Source organism: Marmota flaviventris, chromosome 6 (assembly GCF_047511675.1).
Source record: "Marmota flaviventris isolate mMarFla1 chromosome 6, mMarFla1.hap1, whole genome shotgun sequence".
Classification (NCBI taxonomy): Eukaryota; Metazoa; Chordata; class Mammalia; order Rodentia; family Sciuridae; genus Marmota; species Marmota flaviventris.
Genome location: NC_092503.1, coordinates 138,579,139 through 138,597,532, shown reverse-complemented (window position 1 = coordinate 138,597,532; position 18,394 = coordinate 138,579,139). Strand labels below are relative to the sequence as shown.

Below are 18,394 nucleotides of genomic sequence, written 5' to 3'. Positions count from 1 at the left end.
CTGGGGATTGACCTCAGAGTGCTCTACCACTGAGCTATAGTCCCAAGGCTTTTTATTATTTATTTTTTAAAATTTTGATTCAGGGTTTCACTAAATTGTCGAGGCTGGCTTCAAACTTGTTATCCTCCTTCCTCAGCCACTTAAGTAGCTGGGATGACTGGTGTGTGTCACCACCTCTGGCATAAATTTTATTTTTAAATGAATTGTCAGATGGGTACATTTTGCTTTTTACAATGAGAAAGACTTCTAGTAAACGGCTCTGTTTTCTAATTGTAGTGATGAGTGTTGGGTGCAGAGCAGGCTGAACTGTGTTGTCTGCAGGGCAGGCTGAACAGATGTTGGCTGCAAGATAGCCCACGCACTCAAACCCCCCTCTATCTAGTCCTTTATCACCTGTTTGTGTCAAGTCCCGCTTAAGGCTGAGCACTCAACCCCCCTTGGGCCAACAAGGCAGCTTGCAGACCCAGAGGCCCCATTAGATTTGGGCTATAAAAACTCCCTCCTGCCAGGCCCCCCTCCCTCTTGCTCCCTCTCTCTCTTGCTCTCTCTCTTGCTCTCTCTCTCTTGCTCTTTATCTTTCTTACGCGCGCTCTCTCTCTTTTGCTCTTGCTCTCTCCCTGTTCATCTCTTCTCTTTTCTCTCTCTTTCTTTCCTTCTTTCTTTTCTCTTTGTTGCACTGCTGCAATAAAGATCTCTTGGTCACTCCGGGTGTTGTGGTCACTTTCCTTTCAATGAGAAGCACATTTTTTAGGGTGGGAGTGACAGTCACTGTAGCCAACCAGGTCTCAGCCTTGGGTAATAAAGAGTCTGATAAAACACATGCTTCTATTTTCTATCTTGTTTTGTGAATCTCTTATTTGCAATCCTATTCTCCAAAGGCCAATATATTTACCTTTGTCAAAACCAAATTTTTAATGTATAATTATTTTGTGCCAAGAACAGATTCGAGAGCATTCTCCTAAGCCAGGGCAGGCACCTCTCCTTGCTGTGAGGTTCAGTTGCTATGACACAGCAGCAGGCTGCTTAGGCGATTAGCAGCACATTATTAACTAAATTAATCCCGCAGTGTAGCCGCAGCAGTGGGAGCAGAACTCTGGGTTGTTTGTCTATTCGGGCTCTTTTATTCATGAATTTTAGGTAAACAGCAATTCCTTTTTTTTGTTTCAAAGAGGGTTGTTGTGTCTCCTGAATACCTTTCCCTTCCCTCGGGCCACAGTGGAGGAGGTGACAAGGTCAGCTGGCTTCCGGAAGGCAAAGTGTTCAGTACTGTTCAGAGAAAGAAGATCATTTCCAAATTTCTCAAAGGAAACGTTCTGAAGCGAGTACTCCTATCAAAGCAGATGCAGAGAGAGGATACCGACTCCCAGAAAGAGGATCCCAGCTACACCTTTACTGGCATCAGAAAGTAAGTTCTGATATAACTTAGACCAAAATTGAAAGCGAGCCCAGCCTGGTGCCACACACCTATAATGCTAGTGATTGGGGAGGTGGAGGCAGGAGGGTGGTAAGTTCGAGGCCAGCCTGAGCAACTTAACCCTGTCTTTTTTTTTTTTTTTTTTTAAGGGAAGGGGACTGGGAATGTGGCTCAGTGGTAAAGCGCCCAAGGTTCAATCCCAGTATTGGGGGAGGGAGTGGGAGAGGAGTGAGTTTTTCCTGTGAGGCTAGGAACATATAACTCCAGAGGATAGGAAGACTGTAGCATCTGAAAGATAGGAAGACTTTGGAAGCAAGGTAAATTCAGAAAATCATATTGCAGTAAAATCAAAATAAAGGAGGAAACACATGATTGAAAATTTACTTCAAAGTACTAGCTACAACATATGCAGATGTAGAAAGTACTGATGTGCATGCTTATCTTTCTTCCTTTTGGATGTATGTACAGAAACATCACTATCACCTTCATTCTAGGAATAAAGAGATTTTAAAAAAAAGATTTAAGTAGATTTTAAACAAGATTTCTTATATTTTTGCAAGAAAAGGTTGGCCTCCCAAATAACACCTAAGGAAGCAAAGCATTGAAGGTTAATATTTAAAATGAAACTTCAAAGTAGAAAAGAAAAACTAAAACAACTTCGAAGCAGGGGAAAAAATGTACATACATCTTTAAAAGTAATTATATAAACACAAGAAAGTCAGGATATTTAAGATAAATTCTCTTAGAAACAGGGTCCTAAATCTGGATAAATAGAATCTACCATTCCTAAAAGATACAGCAGTTGCTAGGAATAAATAAATAGATAAATAAGGATTATTTATCTAAACCATATGCTAAATACAAATTGTCCATAATTCATTTGAAATGTTTCACACTGGTTGAGCATCTTATTTGAGAATGATAACAACAAAGTATAATTCTAATTAACTATTGCTCATTAGAAAATATTGTCCTGACTTTCTGAAAATAACTACACAGAAGAAGATTCTGCTGTAGTACTTGCCAACCATGATCGTAGTAAACTGAAAGGGAAGTAAAGGTGGGTAGGGCAATTGCATGGGCAATATCAAAACATGGAAGGCACTGCAGGAGGCAGACTGAAATGGAATTCTTTTCCTGAAGGATAAATAGAAACTAAGAAAACCTGCTACTGACATTTGTTGCATGATCTAGGACATTAAAAGGCATATGTGTCCAGGTGCCTTGCACCCCATAGTTATCTGGTAGTCAATTCCCTGGGTCATGGAATTTGGTGGCAAGGCAGGCTTTTTGGAGCCCTCTGAAGTGATTGGTCCAAGGCTTGCCTTCTTTCCCTCTGATTTAGACCATCTCATGGTCAATAATGCAGGAGTGAGCTAAATGCCAAGAGACAGCATATACCTTGTCCCACTTTGTTTATGAAAGATTGGTTTCACTCCAAACTAAAGAAGTACATATGTCAATTAAGGTATGCTTGAGGCTACCACTAGGAACTAAGTGCTGGGTGTGGCCTTGAGATGTCATTGAAGGGAGGTACATTCTGTTGGGCCAAGGACTGAAGCTAAACCTGAGCCTAAACTATTGTGGTCAGAGCTGTATTAAAGCCAAACCAGACCCAAAAGGGCTCCGGGAAGGTACCATTCTCTTAGTTTTAACACCACCCAAAACCTTTCATATTTAGTGATGACAGAAGACGCAGCCACAATTTCGATACTGATGTCGAATCATGAAGAAGTCTCCCAGAGAAAGAAAGCACAGTTAATTAGGAATGATGATAGGAGAAAAAGGCTTTTAAGAATAATTTCTGTCGAGGGAAAAAAGAATTGTGGAAGATCGTATTGATGGATGACAAATCTTAGAGGTGCTCGAAGGGAACAGGAATCAGTTCAAGTCTTGAAAATCAAAAGGAGAAGGCAGAAAAAGAAATAGAAAGAAAGGGAGATGGCCGAGGATAAGCCCGAACTGGGAAATTTGCACACGCTGATGAACCTGCACTCATGTGTGCACAAAGAGCTTCTGTCTGGGGTGGTAGTGATAATTTTCCAGATACATATACTTGTAGAAAGTATCAGCTGGGACTACATGGACCCCAATGTTGACCTCAATTCACTACTTTTCAAGTAATTGTAAGTTGGAAAAAGTTACTTAATATATCTGAAGTTCAGGTTACTTGTTTTAAAATAATAACTAGTAGACTTGCTTCATGGGGTGGTTAGTAGTATTTGATTGACTAATCAATCTAGAATATGCAATAATATGTTGGCACCTTGTAACCACAACATATATTCTAGCAAATACTATTTTTTTCAGTAATTGAATTAATTCAAATTTTACTGAGTACCCACTATATGCCAGGCAACTTGCTAAATATAAAAAGAGTAGGTCTCACCTTCATGTTGCTAAGATAGTGACCTGTTGCAAATGAATAATTATAATGTCACATGAGCAAGAAATTGTAAGTAAATCATTTTATCAGAACCCAAAAGAAGGGGTTTTGATAGAAGTCTTGCAGGGGATAGTAGTTTATTCTTCCTGAGAAGTCAGGAAAGATTACTTCTGAGCTAGAACTATGACTAGAGTTAACTACGCAGACTAAAAATAAAATCATTTCTTTTTTCAAAGGAGGCCTTATTGCAGGAAAAGTAAAAATGATGTACATCCTGGAGGACAGAGAAGTTTGGGAAATTGTAAAATGTCTGAAATAGGTGCTGTAGTAGGCACTGGGAAGGAAAGGTGATTCACAGATACTTCAAGGCTGGCTGCAGAATTTTTTTTTGTTATTATTATTTTTTAATTGCTTTTATTTTTTAAATACATGACAGCAGAATGCATCACAATTCTTATTACACATATAGAACACAATTTTTCATATCTCTGTATAATAAAGTATGTTCACACCAATTCATGTCTTCATATATGTACTTTGGATAATTGATGTCCATCACATTCCACCATCATTGCTAACCCCCGGCGCCCTCCCTTCACCTCCCCCACCCCTCTGCCCTATCTAGAGTTCGTCTATTCCTCCCATGCTCCCTCTCCCTACCCCACAATGAGTCAGACACCTTATATCAGAGAAAACATTCACCATTTGTTTTGGGGGGATTGGCTAACTTCACTTAGCATTATCTTCTCTAACTCCATCCATTTACCTGCAAATACCATAATTTATTTTTTTCTTTATTGCTGAGTAATATTCCATGGTGTATATATGCCACATTTTAAAAATCCAAAATTCATCTACTGAAGGCATCTAGGTTGGTTCCACAGTTTAGCTATTGTGAATTGTGCTGCTATAAACATTGATGTGGCTGTGTCCCTGTAGTATGCTGTTTTTAAGTCCTTTGGGTATAGACCGAGGAGAGGAAGAGCTGGGTCAAATGGTGGTTCCATTACAAGTTTTCCCAGGAATCTCCATACTGCTTTCCATATTGGCTGCACCAATTTGCAGTCCCACCAGCAGTTGTATGAGTGTACCTTTTCTCCCACATCCTCGCCAACAGTTATTATTGTTTGTCTTCATAATAGCTGCCATTCTGACTGGAGTGAGAATGGTATCTTAGGGTAGTTTTGATTTGTATTTCTTTAATTGCTAGAGATGATGAACATTTTTTCATATATTTGTTGATTGATTGAATATCCTCTTCTGAGAAGTGTTTGTTCATGTCGTTGGCCCATTTATTGATTGGGTTATTTGTTTTTTTGGTGTTTAGCTTTTTGAGTTCTTTATATACCCCAGAGATTAGTGCTCTATCTGATGTGTGAAGGGTAAAAATTTGCTCCCAAGATGTAGGCTCTCTATTCACCACAGATTGTTTCTTTTGCCGAGAAGAAAACTTTTAGTTTGAGTCCATCCCATTTATTGATTCTTGGTTTTAATTCTTGCGCTATAGGAGTCTTATTAAGGAAGTTGGAGTCTAATCCCACCTGATGAAGATTAGGGCCTACTTTTTATTCTATTAGACGCAGAGTCTCTGGTTTAATTCCTAGGTCCTTGATGTACTTTGAGTTGTGTTTAGTGCGTGGTGAGAGATAGGGGTTTAATTTCATTTTGTTGCAGATGGATTTCCAGTTTTCCCAGCACCATTTGTTGAAGAGGCTATCTTTTTTCCAATGTATGTTTTTGGTGCCTTTGTCTAATATAAGATAATTATAATTTTGTGGGTTTTATCTGTGTTCTCTATTCTGTACCATTGGTCTACCAGTCTGTTTTGGTGACAATACCATGCTGTTTTTGTTACTATTACTCTATAGTATAGTTTAAGGTCTGGTATAGTGATACCACCTGCTTCACTCTTCCTGCGAAAGACTGCTTTAGCTATTCTGGGTCTCTTAAATTTTCCAGATGAATTTCATGATCGCTTTTTCTATTTCTATGAAGAATGCCATTGGTATTTTGATCTTAATTGCATTAAATCTGTATAGTGTTTTTGGTAGTATGGTCATTTTGATAATATTAATTCTGCCTATCCAAGAGCAAGGTAGATCTTTCCATCTTCTAAGGTCTTCTTTGATTTTTTTCTTTAGGGTTCTGTAGTTTTCATTGTATAGATCTTTCACCTCTTTCGTTAAATTGATTCCCAAAAAGTATTTTAATTTTTTTGAGGCTATTGTAAATGGGGTAGTTTTCCTCATTTCCCTCTCAGAGGATTTGTCATTGATATACAGAAATGCCTTTGATTTATGGGTGTTGATTTTATATCCTGCTACTTTGCTGAATTCATTTACTATTTCTAGAAGTTTTCTGGTGGTTCATCACATCAATAGTTTCAAAGATAAGAATCATATGATTATCTCAATAGACGCAGAAAAGGCATTTGACAAAATACAGCACCCCTTCATGTTCAAAACACTAGAAAAACTAGGGATAACAGGAACATGATCTCAACATCCTAAAGGCTATCCACACTAAGCCCCAGGCCAACATCATTCTAAATGGAGAAAAATTTAAGGCATTCCCTTTAAAAACTGGAACAAAACAGGGATGCCCTCTGTCACCACTTCTATTTAACATAGTCCTTGAAATACTGGCCAGAGCAATTAGACGAAAGAAATTAAAGGGATACAGATAGAAAAAGAAGAACTTAAATTAGCACTAATTGCTGATGATATGATTCCATACCTAGAAGACCCAGAATTTGTTTTTTAATATTGATGAATTAGGAGAGCATTTGAGGTCCATGTGTTAGAGCTGTGGGATGGAAAAGAGACTAGAGAGGGGACAGCCTGGTAGGGAGACCTCCAAGGAAGCTGCAGGGAATGAGGCCTCTGTTGCTCTTATTCATTGGCCTTCACTGATTTGGCCCAGCCCAGTTTTAAAGTCGGGGGATACCCCACAGAATGCAGGCAAGTCTCTCCTTTTCTACTAGGGGTAAACAGATAACAAAAAAGCAAACAAATCAAGGAATTAACAAATAAAATTGAGGAGCCAGGCATAGTGGCACACACCTGTAATCCCAGCCACTCTGGAGGCTCAGGCCAGCGGATCATGAGCTAACAGCCAGCCTCAGCATCTTAGTGAGGCCCTAAGCAACTTAGTGAGATCCTGTCTCAAATAATAAAAATAAAAAATAAAAAGTTCTGGGGATGTGACTCAGTGACCCTGGGTTCAATCCCTAGTACCCCAAACAAACAAAAACAAATAAAATTGAGGAATACAAATGATTAAATAAAGGTAGAATAAAGCAGGTAGGAAGGCCTGAGAGGAAAATGGAGATGCAGAGGGAGACACCTGTGAGCTGGGATCAGAGATCCAAGAGACCCTGGAATCTGTGGTCAACATTTGTTATATACCTGTGTGTGCATTATTCTAAGAAGATTCCATCCTCCTCAGTATATTAAGATGCTTATTGAACTATCTGGGGGATTGAATTTAGAGCCTGTTTTTCAACCCAACAGAACACAATAGTATCATTGGCAAAGTAGTGCAAAAAAATTCTCAAATATAAATTCTTTATTATAAAGAATAAGACTTAACAAACATTTTTTAGTAGTCAGATATGTTTTGTTTCAATTTTTTCTTCTATATTAACCTGTTGTGGAAAAGTGTGTGTGTGTGTGTGTGTGTGTGTGTGTGTGTGGTGTGGTGTGTGTATTCATTCATTCCTTCTTTCCTCCTCTCTCATTTCATGGAGCTTGGTAGGAGATACGCATTTGTGGGTACAAAATTGGGCTCAATCTAAACGTATCCCAGACAGAAAGAAAAACATGGACTTTTGTTCTTCCTGTCCCAAGACAGATGACCGACCTGAAGCGGACCATCCCGCTTGCTCTCAGCGGGATACTGTTCTTCCATTTTAATCACTTAACGTGTGCGCAGAACAGACATGGCCACATAAATCCAGTCTCTAGGAGTGAGGGGCAACGCTCCGGGAGGCCTGTGCCCAGGCGATCGGCCCGGAGCCTACTGGCCGCCACGCGGAGTCCTCAGCCCCGGGCCGCGGAAAGCCGGAGGAAGCCCGGGGAAGAACCCCGAGGACCCGGGGAAAGGCAGGGGAGGTCCGGGAGGCCTCGGGGAGGGTCCCGGAAGGTTCAGGGAGGCCGCGGAGGCCCTGGAAGGGACAGGGAAGGCCGGGGGAGGCGCAGGCCGCCTCGAGGGCCGGTGGGTCGGCAGTGGCTGCGACCTTGCCGGAGGGGTGCCCTGGGAGCACTCTGCGCCCCGATGGACGAGTGGGCAGCGACGCCCCTGCCGGAGCCGGGGGCCGCGCAGGGGTCGCACCCGAGGCCCGGCGGCCGGCGGCATGGCGCTCCCGACACGCCGGGCGGCCTGGAGACCCCCGAGCGGCTCCCCCTCCGGCCAGCCCCCAACAGACCCGCGGCCCCCGAGTCCCTGTGCCCCTGGTGGAACGCAGCGACGCCTAGGGCGCCCCGGCCGCTGGGGCAGGCCCCGGAGCCGCAGCCCCTGCCACGGCTGGCCTCCTGGAGCCCGGCCTGGGCCCTGGGCCTGAGCTCCGTGCCGGCGCCGGCCTGCGGGCCCCGCCGGCCCTTCACGGCCGAGGGCCAGGCCCCCCGCTGCCCGCTGCCCTCCTTGTCCTCCCGCTACAGGAAGGCCGAGGCGGAAGGGGCGCTGGGCAAGCCGTTCGCACTGCGCGCGGAGCGGCCGGGGCCTCGGGGCGGCTTCGCCCTCGGAGAGGACACCGGGGAGGACACGTGGGCCTGCGGCCCTGTGGGGTAAGAGCCCGAGCCCCGGGCGACCGCGAGCCCCACCTGCCGCCCTGGCCCGAGCTCCCCGCTGAGACCAGCCACAGCCTGGGAGCGAAAGGGAGCCGCCCGCCCAGGGCCCGGAGCCCCCTTCAGACACCTGCCTTCCCGCTCTGGGACTCCAGAAGCTCCCTTTCCTTGTCTGAAGCTCCTCCTGCTGGTACCTTTTCGGGTGCCTGGTGCCAGGGCTCTCCCCCAGGAGAGGACCCTGCGTGGCCCCGGGCGGGCCTCTACTCCAGAGCCTCCTTCCATCCGCATTCTTCCCCAGCAGTGGCCGCAGGTGGACCAACCCCTGGGTTCACTACCCGATCTGTGTCTCCCGTTTCTCCAAAGCCCACCTTTACGTCTAGGAGACATAAACTGAAACCAATTAGCTGATGTGTTTAGTATTACGTGGCTTTAATTTATAATTCTTTCCAAATAGTTATATCTTAACCCGGTGATTGGTTTGTTATCTTCTATTTTTCCAATACTCTTACCTTAAATTATAGTGGGCTTTTTGGACACCATGAAAGTTTAGTGTGGAAAATATCGCCCCGTCCTGGGGGCCTTTTAATGTCTCTGAAATATGCACAGGATTCTTGTTCTGCTTATATGTAAAGTTGACCTGGCTTCCAAATTGAGCACTTTTTTATTTATTTATTTTTTATTTTTTTTAGTTGTAGTTGGACACAACACCTTTATTTGTTAGTATGTGGTGCTGAGGATCGAACCCAGGGCCTTGCACTTGCTAGGAGAGCGCGCTACCACTGACCCACAACGCCAGCCCCAAATGGAGCACTTTTTGTTTTGAATGATTCAAAACAGACATCATGGCCCTATTTGTTAAATTCCAGATAACTCACCCCCGCCTTTTTTTTTCCAATTTGTATTTCATTTTTCTTATCTGCTATCTCCTTTCTCACCTCTGTCTTAATTTTGTAATCATCTGTCAATTAAAAATTCTAGTTTGCTTTTGTTTGTGCCCTTTCTTGTCCTGGTTTGCCCCGCATTTTTTTTTTTTTAATCCTGGTTGATTTCATATGGTTACTCCAACCTCACAGTCCACTCTGCTTTCTAAACATTTTCTTTTTTTGTGGGGGTGTGTGTGGGGGGTGGGGGGGGAGGGGTCAAACCCAGGGCCTCATGTATACCAGTTAAGTGCCCTAAGCTCCCACTTTCTTTTTATATGAATGTTGAATCTTACCCATAAATGTGCCTGTCCCACAACCTGTATAGGATTTTAAGGAAACAGAGGAGCAGCTACAACAAAATGGGCAGAAGAAACGGTGAGAACTGTGGCACCGCGGTCCATCTGTCAAGCATTTCTCAGGAGGTATGGCAGATGCTACTGAACTTGAGCCTTTGGGCAGGAGCTCTCATTGCTAAAACAATTCCCACTGACTTTTACTACAGAGATAACCTTACTGCTTTCAGTTTGTAAGCTGTTTGTACTGTTTTTCCCTCTGCACATTTGAGATATCAAACCTTAGCTCCTCTCCAAATCTCAGAAGATTTCGTTAAAGATACTATTTATCAGTTATCAGGCAATTCTCACCATTTTACTTTCTCACGTGTACTTCATGGAAAATATCAGCAAGGCAATAACCAAGTCTGAGGCCTTAAGAAACTTGCAAACTAACTGATTTCATGTTTAGCTGACCAGCCTTCCTTACCCATGTCACATTTGATTGTTAATTTGTTTGTATAAACAGCAGTTTTTATCAACTTCTTTTTACCATTTGAATGTAAGGATGTTTCTCACATGTACATTTGAGACACTAACTAGTGTCCTGGGATTATATAGCTGAAAGAAATTTGTGAATCCATTGGGGAAGTTTTTAAAACGCAAATATCTGACTTCACCCTCATTCTACTGAATTAGAATCTGTATTTTTTATCAACTTTTTTCTTTTTAGTGCTGAGGATGGAACACAGGGCCTCACGCATGCTAGGCAAGCATTGTACCACTAAACTACAATCCCAGCCCTCAACCATCATTTTTAAAAAGTTCCCTAGGTGGTTCTCATATAGCAACTAGACCTCACATATGTTATATCAGAAACAGAAGTTTATTAATTTTATTTTCAAAAGTTTCCAAATAAAAATAATCGGCACCCTCCTTTCCCATATCCCACTATCTTTCCCATCAGGAGATACCCTGCTGTGGATAAATTAAATCCTTGTGTGTATTGAAGCTTATTTCTCCCCGTTCCTCCTTAGGGTAGAGCTGATACCTAATAATACCTAACATTTCATTCATTTAGAGATTCATTTATAAAATATTTTTTTGTCTGAGATAGAAAACAACTAGGTTCACTCCTCAAGTTACTTTCGTAACTTATCACTTCCCCTTTCTAGAATAGAGTATTACAATCATTCCCTGCCCACACACACAGGTTTCCCCTATAGCACTCTGCACAACATCTGGAATAGAAATACTTAGTAGATATTAGTACCTTTCCCTTTTCAATCATTTTTTTGTTTTCTTTTTGAGTATTTCCTGAGTGTTTCTCAACATCTGAAATCTAGATTGAGAGTTATAGACTTGTCAGCATTGGATATAATGCAAGGATTTGTGGAAGGGTTTTGTAGGCTTTCCGATCTGGTGCTCAGACACAGAAAACCTGATGAACATGCCATTGTGTACCTTTTATTATATTTTAAAATCAATTTTGAGAACCTGTGTGTCATTTTAATAAAATGAGAAGGGAATCATAAATTATGGTAAGAGTGTTTCCATTTCCTGGATGTCAGGTGTTATCAAGCTGGTAAAGGTTTGATTAAAGGAATTGTCTTCATCAAAGATACTGAATGCATCCATCCTGGAGGCAGAGGGGTCATAGGACTTTGGGCCTTGTGTCATACTTTAACCAAAGAACGTGTAAAATTGTGTACTTGGGCTTTTAAAAATCTTCTTAATTTTAAGTATATCCTAACCAAATATTATTTTAGAATGTATCTTCCTGGAGTTTGGATTCCGAAGTACCTGTTCTTGAAAATAAAAACCTCCCACCTGGAAGGGATAGTGCGGCAGGTGGTAAGAAATCCTAGATGTGTATATTAATACTGGAATAATTACTTATGTTAAAGGGGGTTTGTTTGAATGCAACCTGTTTTATGTAACTATTAATTGTCATTTTTTCATATACATTCTTTCAGGCAAAATTAATAAGGTAAGGATGTTTGGTTTTAAATAATTCAAAAACATATTGTTTGAAAATGATAAGCATATTTGAAATTTTTTTCTTCTTCAAAATTAAACTTTAAATTTTATTTCTGTAGAGTTCTTCAACCAAGGCAACGTGTTTCTGTTTTACAGGGCTGCAAATTGTTCATTTAATTAATATTTTGTTATTTTAACTATTTTTAATAAAACAATACTAGACATGGAAATTGACATGTAGTAAATATAGTGTTTTTTAGTCATTGCCAAAAGGGAAGTAGTCTCAGCCCTTACAATGTATCAAAGTGTTTGAAATGGTAAATATCCTGTTTTGAAATGGCATAAAATTAATCTTTCACTTACAATTTTTGATCAAAATATTAAATGCTTCACTGTAAAATAATGATACTGAAGGTTCATTAACAATGTTTAGTTGGTATTGATAATAGATTTCTGATGAAATCAGTAAAAACAAAATGATTTTTGTATGCATAAATGGAATACATTGGATCTTATGATAGATCCTGTGGTTAGAACAAGAACTATACCTTCTTAGAACATGAACAGGAAACACAGACATGTTGTGTTTAAGTCTTCTGCTGCTTCATAGAACCATTTGGAAATCCCAGTAGAGCAACTGATGCTAGAACTTAATAAGTCAGAGCGTGCTCACAGGAGAACACAGGTGGTATTTTATTCATCGTATCATACTCTTAAATTATCATTCAAAAAATTCATGTATTTTCTAAGACACTGTCATGATTTTTCTATTATCAGAATAGTAAACAAAAGCTGTTTCAGTTATGGAGTTACCCTCTTAATGAAGGAAGTACCATGGAGAACAGGTAAGAAGATATTTTTGTAATACTCTAAATTACTGAAATAATTTTAAATACAGATGAATTAGCTGCTTGAAATACAAGAGCCAAAAACAACCAGCAGAAAGAAAAATTGTGTGGAAATTACAGAAACCCACCCTGAAATAGGAAGTGGTAGTGGACACCACAAACTAGCCAGCAAGCAGGTAAGAGGTGAGTTCACTCTGCCCTTGCTATGAAGGCTTAGATGACACTAGGGTTCTCTTCAAGTTGTAGAAATTTTCATCTCTTACAGTGGAGGCTTAGATGGATAGAGTTGGACTTGTCGTTGAAAGGAAAATGAAATATAATAGGGAAGTACTATTCTAGGAACTCTTTGAATTCTCTATACATATTAACTCATTTAATCTGAGCCCAGTGTTACAAGGTACATGCTGTTAGCATTATCCCTGTTTTACAAATGAGGACACTGAGGCATGGTGACCAGTTCTGTAACTTGTCAAAGTGACACAATTAATGGATGGTGGAGCTGGGATTTGAAGGTAGCATAGTCACATCATATTTCCCTGGGTTTGCATTCTCATGTTTTGTGCTTAGATTTTACTATAGATTAGAACCAGCTAGACTGCCCCTTAAAAACATAGGTGTTTGGAAATTTCCTCTTCTTGAACACGGCTCGGTATCACTTTTACACATAGTGAAGGGCATCCCAAGTCCCATTCATCTCATCTGCTGTAACAATAGAGTGCGTCACTTGACAGTAACTCTCTTCTGGTCAGAGGATTTCAACTCCATGAGGCCCAGAGGAAAGCTGCCCTTATGTAAAATTCAAGGGAGAACCAAGAAGTGCCAGGAGAATTGTGTGTGCTAACAAGGGAATGTTGGTGCTGCTGGATAGGCTAACTTTGTGAGAAAGCACTCAGCTAGGGACAAGGATGTCAAGGTAAGAGGTCAAACACAGTGAACTGACTTTTATCACAGTAACAGAGAAGTAAACATTAAAGGAGGGAGCAGAAGGCAGTGGTTGGGATCACAGCCATGATCTCTACCACCTGAGTTCAAGTCCCAGCCCCACCAGTTACTAGATATGTGACCTTAGCCACGGTGTATCTCAGTGTGCTTATCTATAAAAGGAGGAAAGGGAGAGAGCCCATCTCATGGGGATGTTGTGAGGACTAAACAGAAGCATGTGTTTGATAGGGATTTGCTCTTCATGCTGATTAGGCCTAAGGATGATACAGAGATGGAAGTTGGGTGTCAATGAAATAGTTCATTACAATTTTTCTCCTCAGTGTACCATCAACAAGTAAGGAGGATGAAAATTACTTGCATTTAGTGTTTAACATTTCACAAAGTACAGTGATATAACATGTTCTCCTCAGAACTCCCCTGAGGTGGATATTGACCTTTGCATTTTGCTTATTCACTGCTGCTGGTACGGGGTCACACCTTGGCCTTCCTCAGCCTGCCTGCTCTTTTTACTATACCGAAGGGGGCTCCTGTCTTTGAGCAACTGAAGATTTAAAGGGATTTTCCTGTAGTTTTTCAAAGGCAAGGCAGCATTCCTAGTGCTTAGCTATAGTGCTTAGCTAAATGAATAAATCTTTTATCACCTTCTGTAGTAATTAAAGTATTTTTCAAAATTCTAGATTACCTTTACTATAAACTGGCCACTTATAGAAACAAGACCAATGTTAAGACCACATGTCAACTTAAATGCATCTGATCTTTCAATCCCAGTATTTCTAGCTATCTTAAAAAAAAAATCTAGTAACTCAGTATTTTATGGCCTAGTGTTTTTACAGTTTTCAGTATTATTGTTGTAGTTTTACAGTATTATGTTAATATAATACCTAGAAGAATCAATCCTAAAGTAAAAAGGCACCATTAGAAGAAAATTACTAGGGACTATATCTGGAATAATTTTGGTTTGATAGATATTTCTTACTTTTTTGTTAGAATAATTTTTTAAAACTACAGTGATTAACATAGAAGTCTTTGTTAAGTAATCTAAGTACATTCGTTAAGTTTCCTTTTATCTGATTCTAAGTCATTTCACTATAATTTCAGTTTGAGTTGGATATCCTAATTTTCAGACATCATAATTTCATGTACAATATAGGTAAATGAATATAATTAGCCACTTTCAACCTTGTGGCTTCATAGCCACAGTTAGCTGTTTTTAGGTCTCATTTCAGGTATCTTGCTACCAGCTGGATAAGCTAACTTTGTGAGAAAGCACTTGTGCAAAGGGATATCTAATTAATATTTTAATCTGTATAGTTTATATAATTAAAGCATATTTTTAAATTAATATATTTTTGTTGCAGATAGCTAGATACACATATACATATGTGCCATTGGGAACTAAATGTTAATCAATCTTTGACAAAGGTTATTTATTTGTATCATTTAATAGCATTTTAATTATAGTCAACAAATCACTCATTAATTAAATTATTTTTTAAAGGGAATTCAAACAATCTACAATGGAAACTGGCTTTAATGTAGTCAATAATCCCATAAGGCTCTTTACCCTAAACCACTCATTAACAAGTACTCCAGCTGATCAGCAAGCTGGTTCTAAACTGGGACTGCCGATGCCGATAAGTCTCTACTGGCCCTATGCTGACGGAGACTTTTTAAAGGACAGAAGTGAGTTTCAAATTGATTCATGTTCACCTATAGAAACCAGCAATGGAGAAACTTTATCTGCTCCAAACTGCAACCTTAAACATGGAAACAGCAGTGTGGAAGAAATTTTAACTGATGAAAGTGACTTATCAGAAAACGAGAACACTAATGATACTTTACTCAGCTATTTTAAAAAGATGGACTTGAAGTTAAAGCCAGAAACAATAGAAAATGTTGAGGAATCTTTTACTGAGGAACCAAGTGAAGTATTTCTATATCCTGATTTTCTTCCCCCTCCTTTCAATACTCTGGATTTGCACAAATTTGCCTTTTCAAGATGTGAAAATTGGAAAGCAACATTGGACTCTCCAGAAAGCTCCATTGAACAGCTGATAACTCGTTTACTAGAACTGGAACGATTACAACATATGACTATACAAAAGGAGCGGTCTAGGCTACCAAGTGCTTTCTGTTCTCCAGCAATTTCTGAGCGACCCTCTTCCTCCAAAAGTACATTGAAAGCGAGGCAGCCCAAACTTCCTGACGCTTTGAGTCTTCTGACATCTTGTGTAGATAAAAGCCGAGAAAAGAGAAAAAACAGTTCTGGTTGTGGTAAGCTTGAACAAAATGCTTCAAAGTGGAATTGGAGTGGTGATGGAAAATATAAATGGAATTCTAGATCACCATCTCTAAAAAGTTCACCAACCACAAAACAATATATTGCAACTTATGATGATTTTAAGAATCCCAAAAGTTTCACTTCAAATTCATGCCAAGAACTCTCACCCAAGCCTTCCACCACCCAAACTACTCAATCACTTAAAATAGGCTCAACAAGATGCCTGCCACCAAGGTCTCCAATACTAGTTTCACCTATACCCCTGTCTTTTCCTGAAAATCACAGGGAAGAAATTAAATCACAAAGGACCAAAAGGAAACCTTACCAAAAAAGTATACTAATGAATAGACCATTCTATATTCAGAAACTAAACTGTTTTTCACCTTCTTTTATGGATAAGGGTAAATGCTCACCCATTGACCAAAAATAACTCTTTTCTTTCATACATCCCAATGTGAGCAAATGTATTCCAAGAAGTTCAGCTAACATATGGTTTGTCATTCTGAGATGCAGGCATAAAAACAAAAACAAAACAAAAATAAATTAACAAGAAAACCCACACAAATTGATTGCCTGGTAAGATACGGAGTGCAGCCTGTGCGTCACAGCTAAGCCATCTGTATACAGATCCAAGGGCTTACACATTGCTGCATCTGACAATTCTTCACGTTATGTTTCAAAGAAACGTTTTACTTAGTAAACCTAAGTATTCTATTCAGCAGCTTGTTCTTTTGTTGTGATTGTTTTCCAGTATAACTCTATCATCAATAAATGGTATAATTGATAGATTGCTGTTGTAGTTATTCTTGGATCGTGCTGTGTTATAATCATGTAAGACTTGCAGTTACTTCTCGGTGACATTCTTCAGAGATCTTCCCACTCTGTATCAATCTTTTTCTTCTCCCTCTTAACCTCCACAAATCATCTATCATTCTGATCTTTGGACACTGATTGGCCCTTAAAAGTTAAAGAAGTTGCTGTTCTCTTAATTGAATATCTGAGATCCTCCAGATTTTCCCCAATCCTTAGAAACTTGCCATTTGTTCAGGCCCTTCTTTGTCATATACATGAAAGTAATTATCAATTCTCTTTTGAACCCAACTACAAGTTTAGGAATACAATAACCCTTTTCCACTTCAACCTGATAGTTGAAGAAAAAAATCTAATAAGGTCATAGTCCGCAGTCAGAATCTCATTACTGGATTTTTTTTTTCCTTCAAAGATCTACATTGTTGTAAGTCTTACCCTGAAGCTTAATTCATTAACAAGTGAAAAACTTTGACAAACTTTATTGCTAGGAATCAGGGAAACAAACAATAGAATTCTGGCTTCTACCTCTGGCTGACTGAAACAAAATTTTGGGGAGGGGGATCCATAGACACATACTATGAACAAGCATCCTGAGTGATTTTTAGTGCAGGTGATTCTTGGATCACACTTTGGAAAACATGAAGAAAAGCCTTAACATGCATAAATCAAACATCTGGGTATTCTGGGCTATAGTGTGCTTCAGTTTAAGCAGATGATTGATGAATTCAAATGAGTTTTTCTTTTCTTTCTTTTTTTGGTACTGGGGATTGATCCCAGGAAAGCTTTACCACTAAGGCATATCCCCAGCCCTTTTTGTTTTTTGAGATTACAGGGTCTCACTAAATTGCTTTGGGCCTCACTAAATTACTGAGGCTGTCCTAGAACTTGTGATCCTCTGCTTCAGCCTCTGAGCTGCTAGGATTACAATCATGAGCCACTTGCCTGGCTAGTTTTTCTTCCACATTAAAAAATAACAAATGATTATAATTTAAAACATTACCCAAATGTACCAAATGAAATAAAAGTCCTCTTCCTTCCCACCAATGCGAGGCACAAACCCAGATATTATTAAGTTTCTGTGTATCATCCTCCCAAATGATACAGAATATTTGAATTAGGAATGGGGAGATGCATTAATGAGTAATTCAAATAAATGTTAACGAGAGCAAATGTAGTTTGCTTTCTCTGTTACCTTTAGTTTAAAAAAAAGGCTCAAATAGTTTTCTAAGAGGCAGGGATCATAGGGAGCATGCTTAGCTTTTAGTTAACATCAAATAATTTTCCACAATAGAAAATAATTGGTCAGTTTCCCTAAATGTAATGGAATTTTGCCTGTATTCCATCCAATAATTCTCATTATCAAAACTGGTATAATATTCTTTTCACAGAACTGTAATGCAAAAGTGGACTTTTATTTTCATTCACTTCAATTCTCAGTGACCTTCCTTGGTTCCTGTCAATTATCTTTACTCTCAGTTCCCTCAATTTGAGAACTGAACCTTATAACAAGTGCTTTGTGTCCATTCTCATCACTTAACTACTTAACTGGATTTTATTCCTTCATCTTTAGGGTCATAATGATGTGAAGTTTTACAAGACTTTAGAAAGAAAAATATATATTTTCATATTATATATAATTGCATATGTATAATATATATGTGATTAAACCCAGGGGTCCTTAACCACTGAGCCACATCCCCATCCCTTTTTTATTTATTTTTTTTGAGACAGTGTCTCACTAAGTTGCTTAGGGC

General features: G+C 39.7%; 1 protein-coding gene across 1 annotated transcript; it reads left to right on the top strand.

The window, feature by feature from the left end:
- Positions 1 to 280: 280 nt before the first annotated feature.
- Fam217a (family with sequence similarity 217 member A) lies at positions 281 to 16,616 on the top strand. The gene is made up of 8 exons (XM_071613651.1): positions 281 to 782; positions 1,170 to 1,405; positions 9,833 to 9,929; positions 11,549 to 11,633; positions 11,756 to 11,769; positions 12,370 to 12,444; positions 12,537 to 12,604; positions 15,048 to 16,616. Exons 1-8 carry the CDS (start codon positions 732 to 734, stop codon positions 16,258 to 16,260), a joined length of 1,839 nt encoding a protein of 612 aa, XP_071469752.1. The 5' UTR covers positions 281 to 731; the 3' UTR covers positions 16,261 to 16,616.
- Positions 16,617 to 18,394: the final 1,778 nt, after the last annotated feature.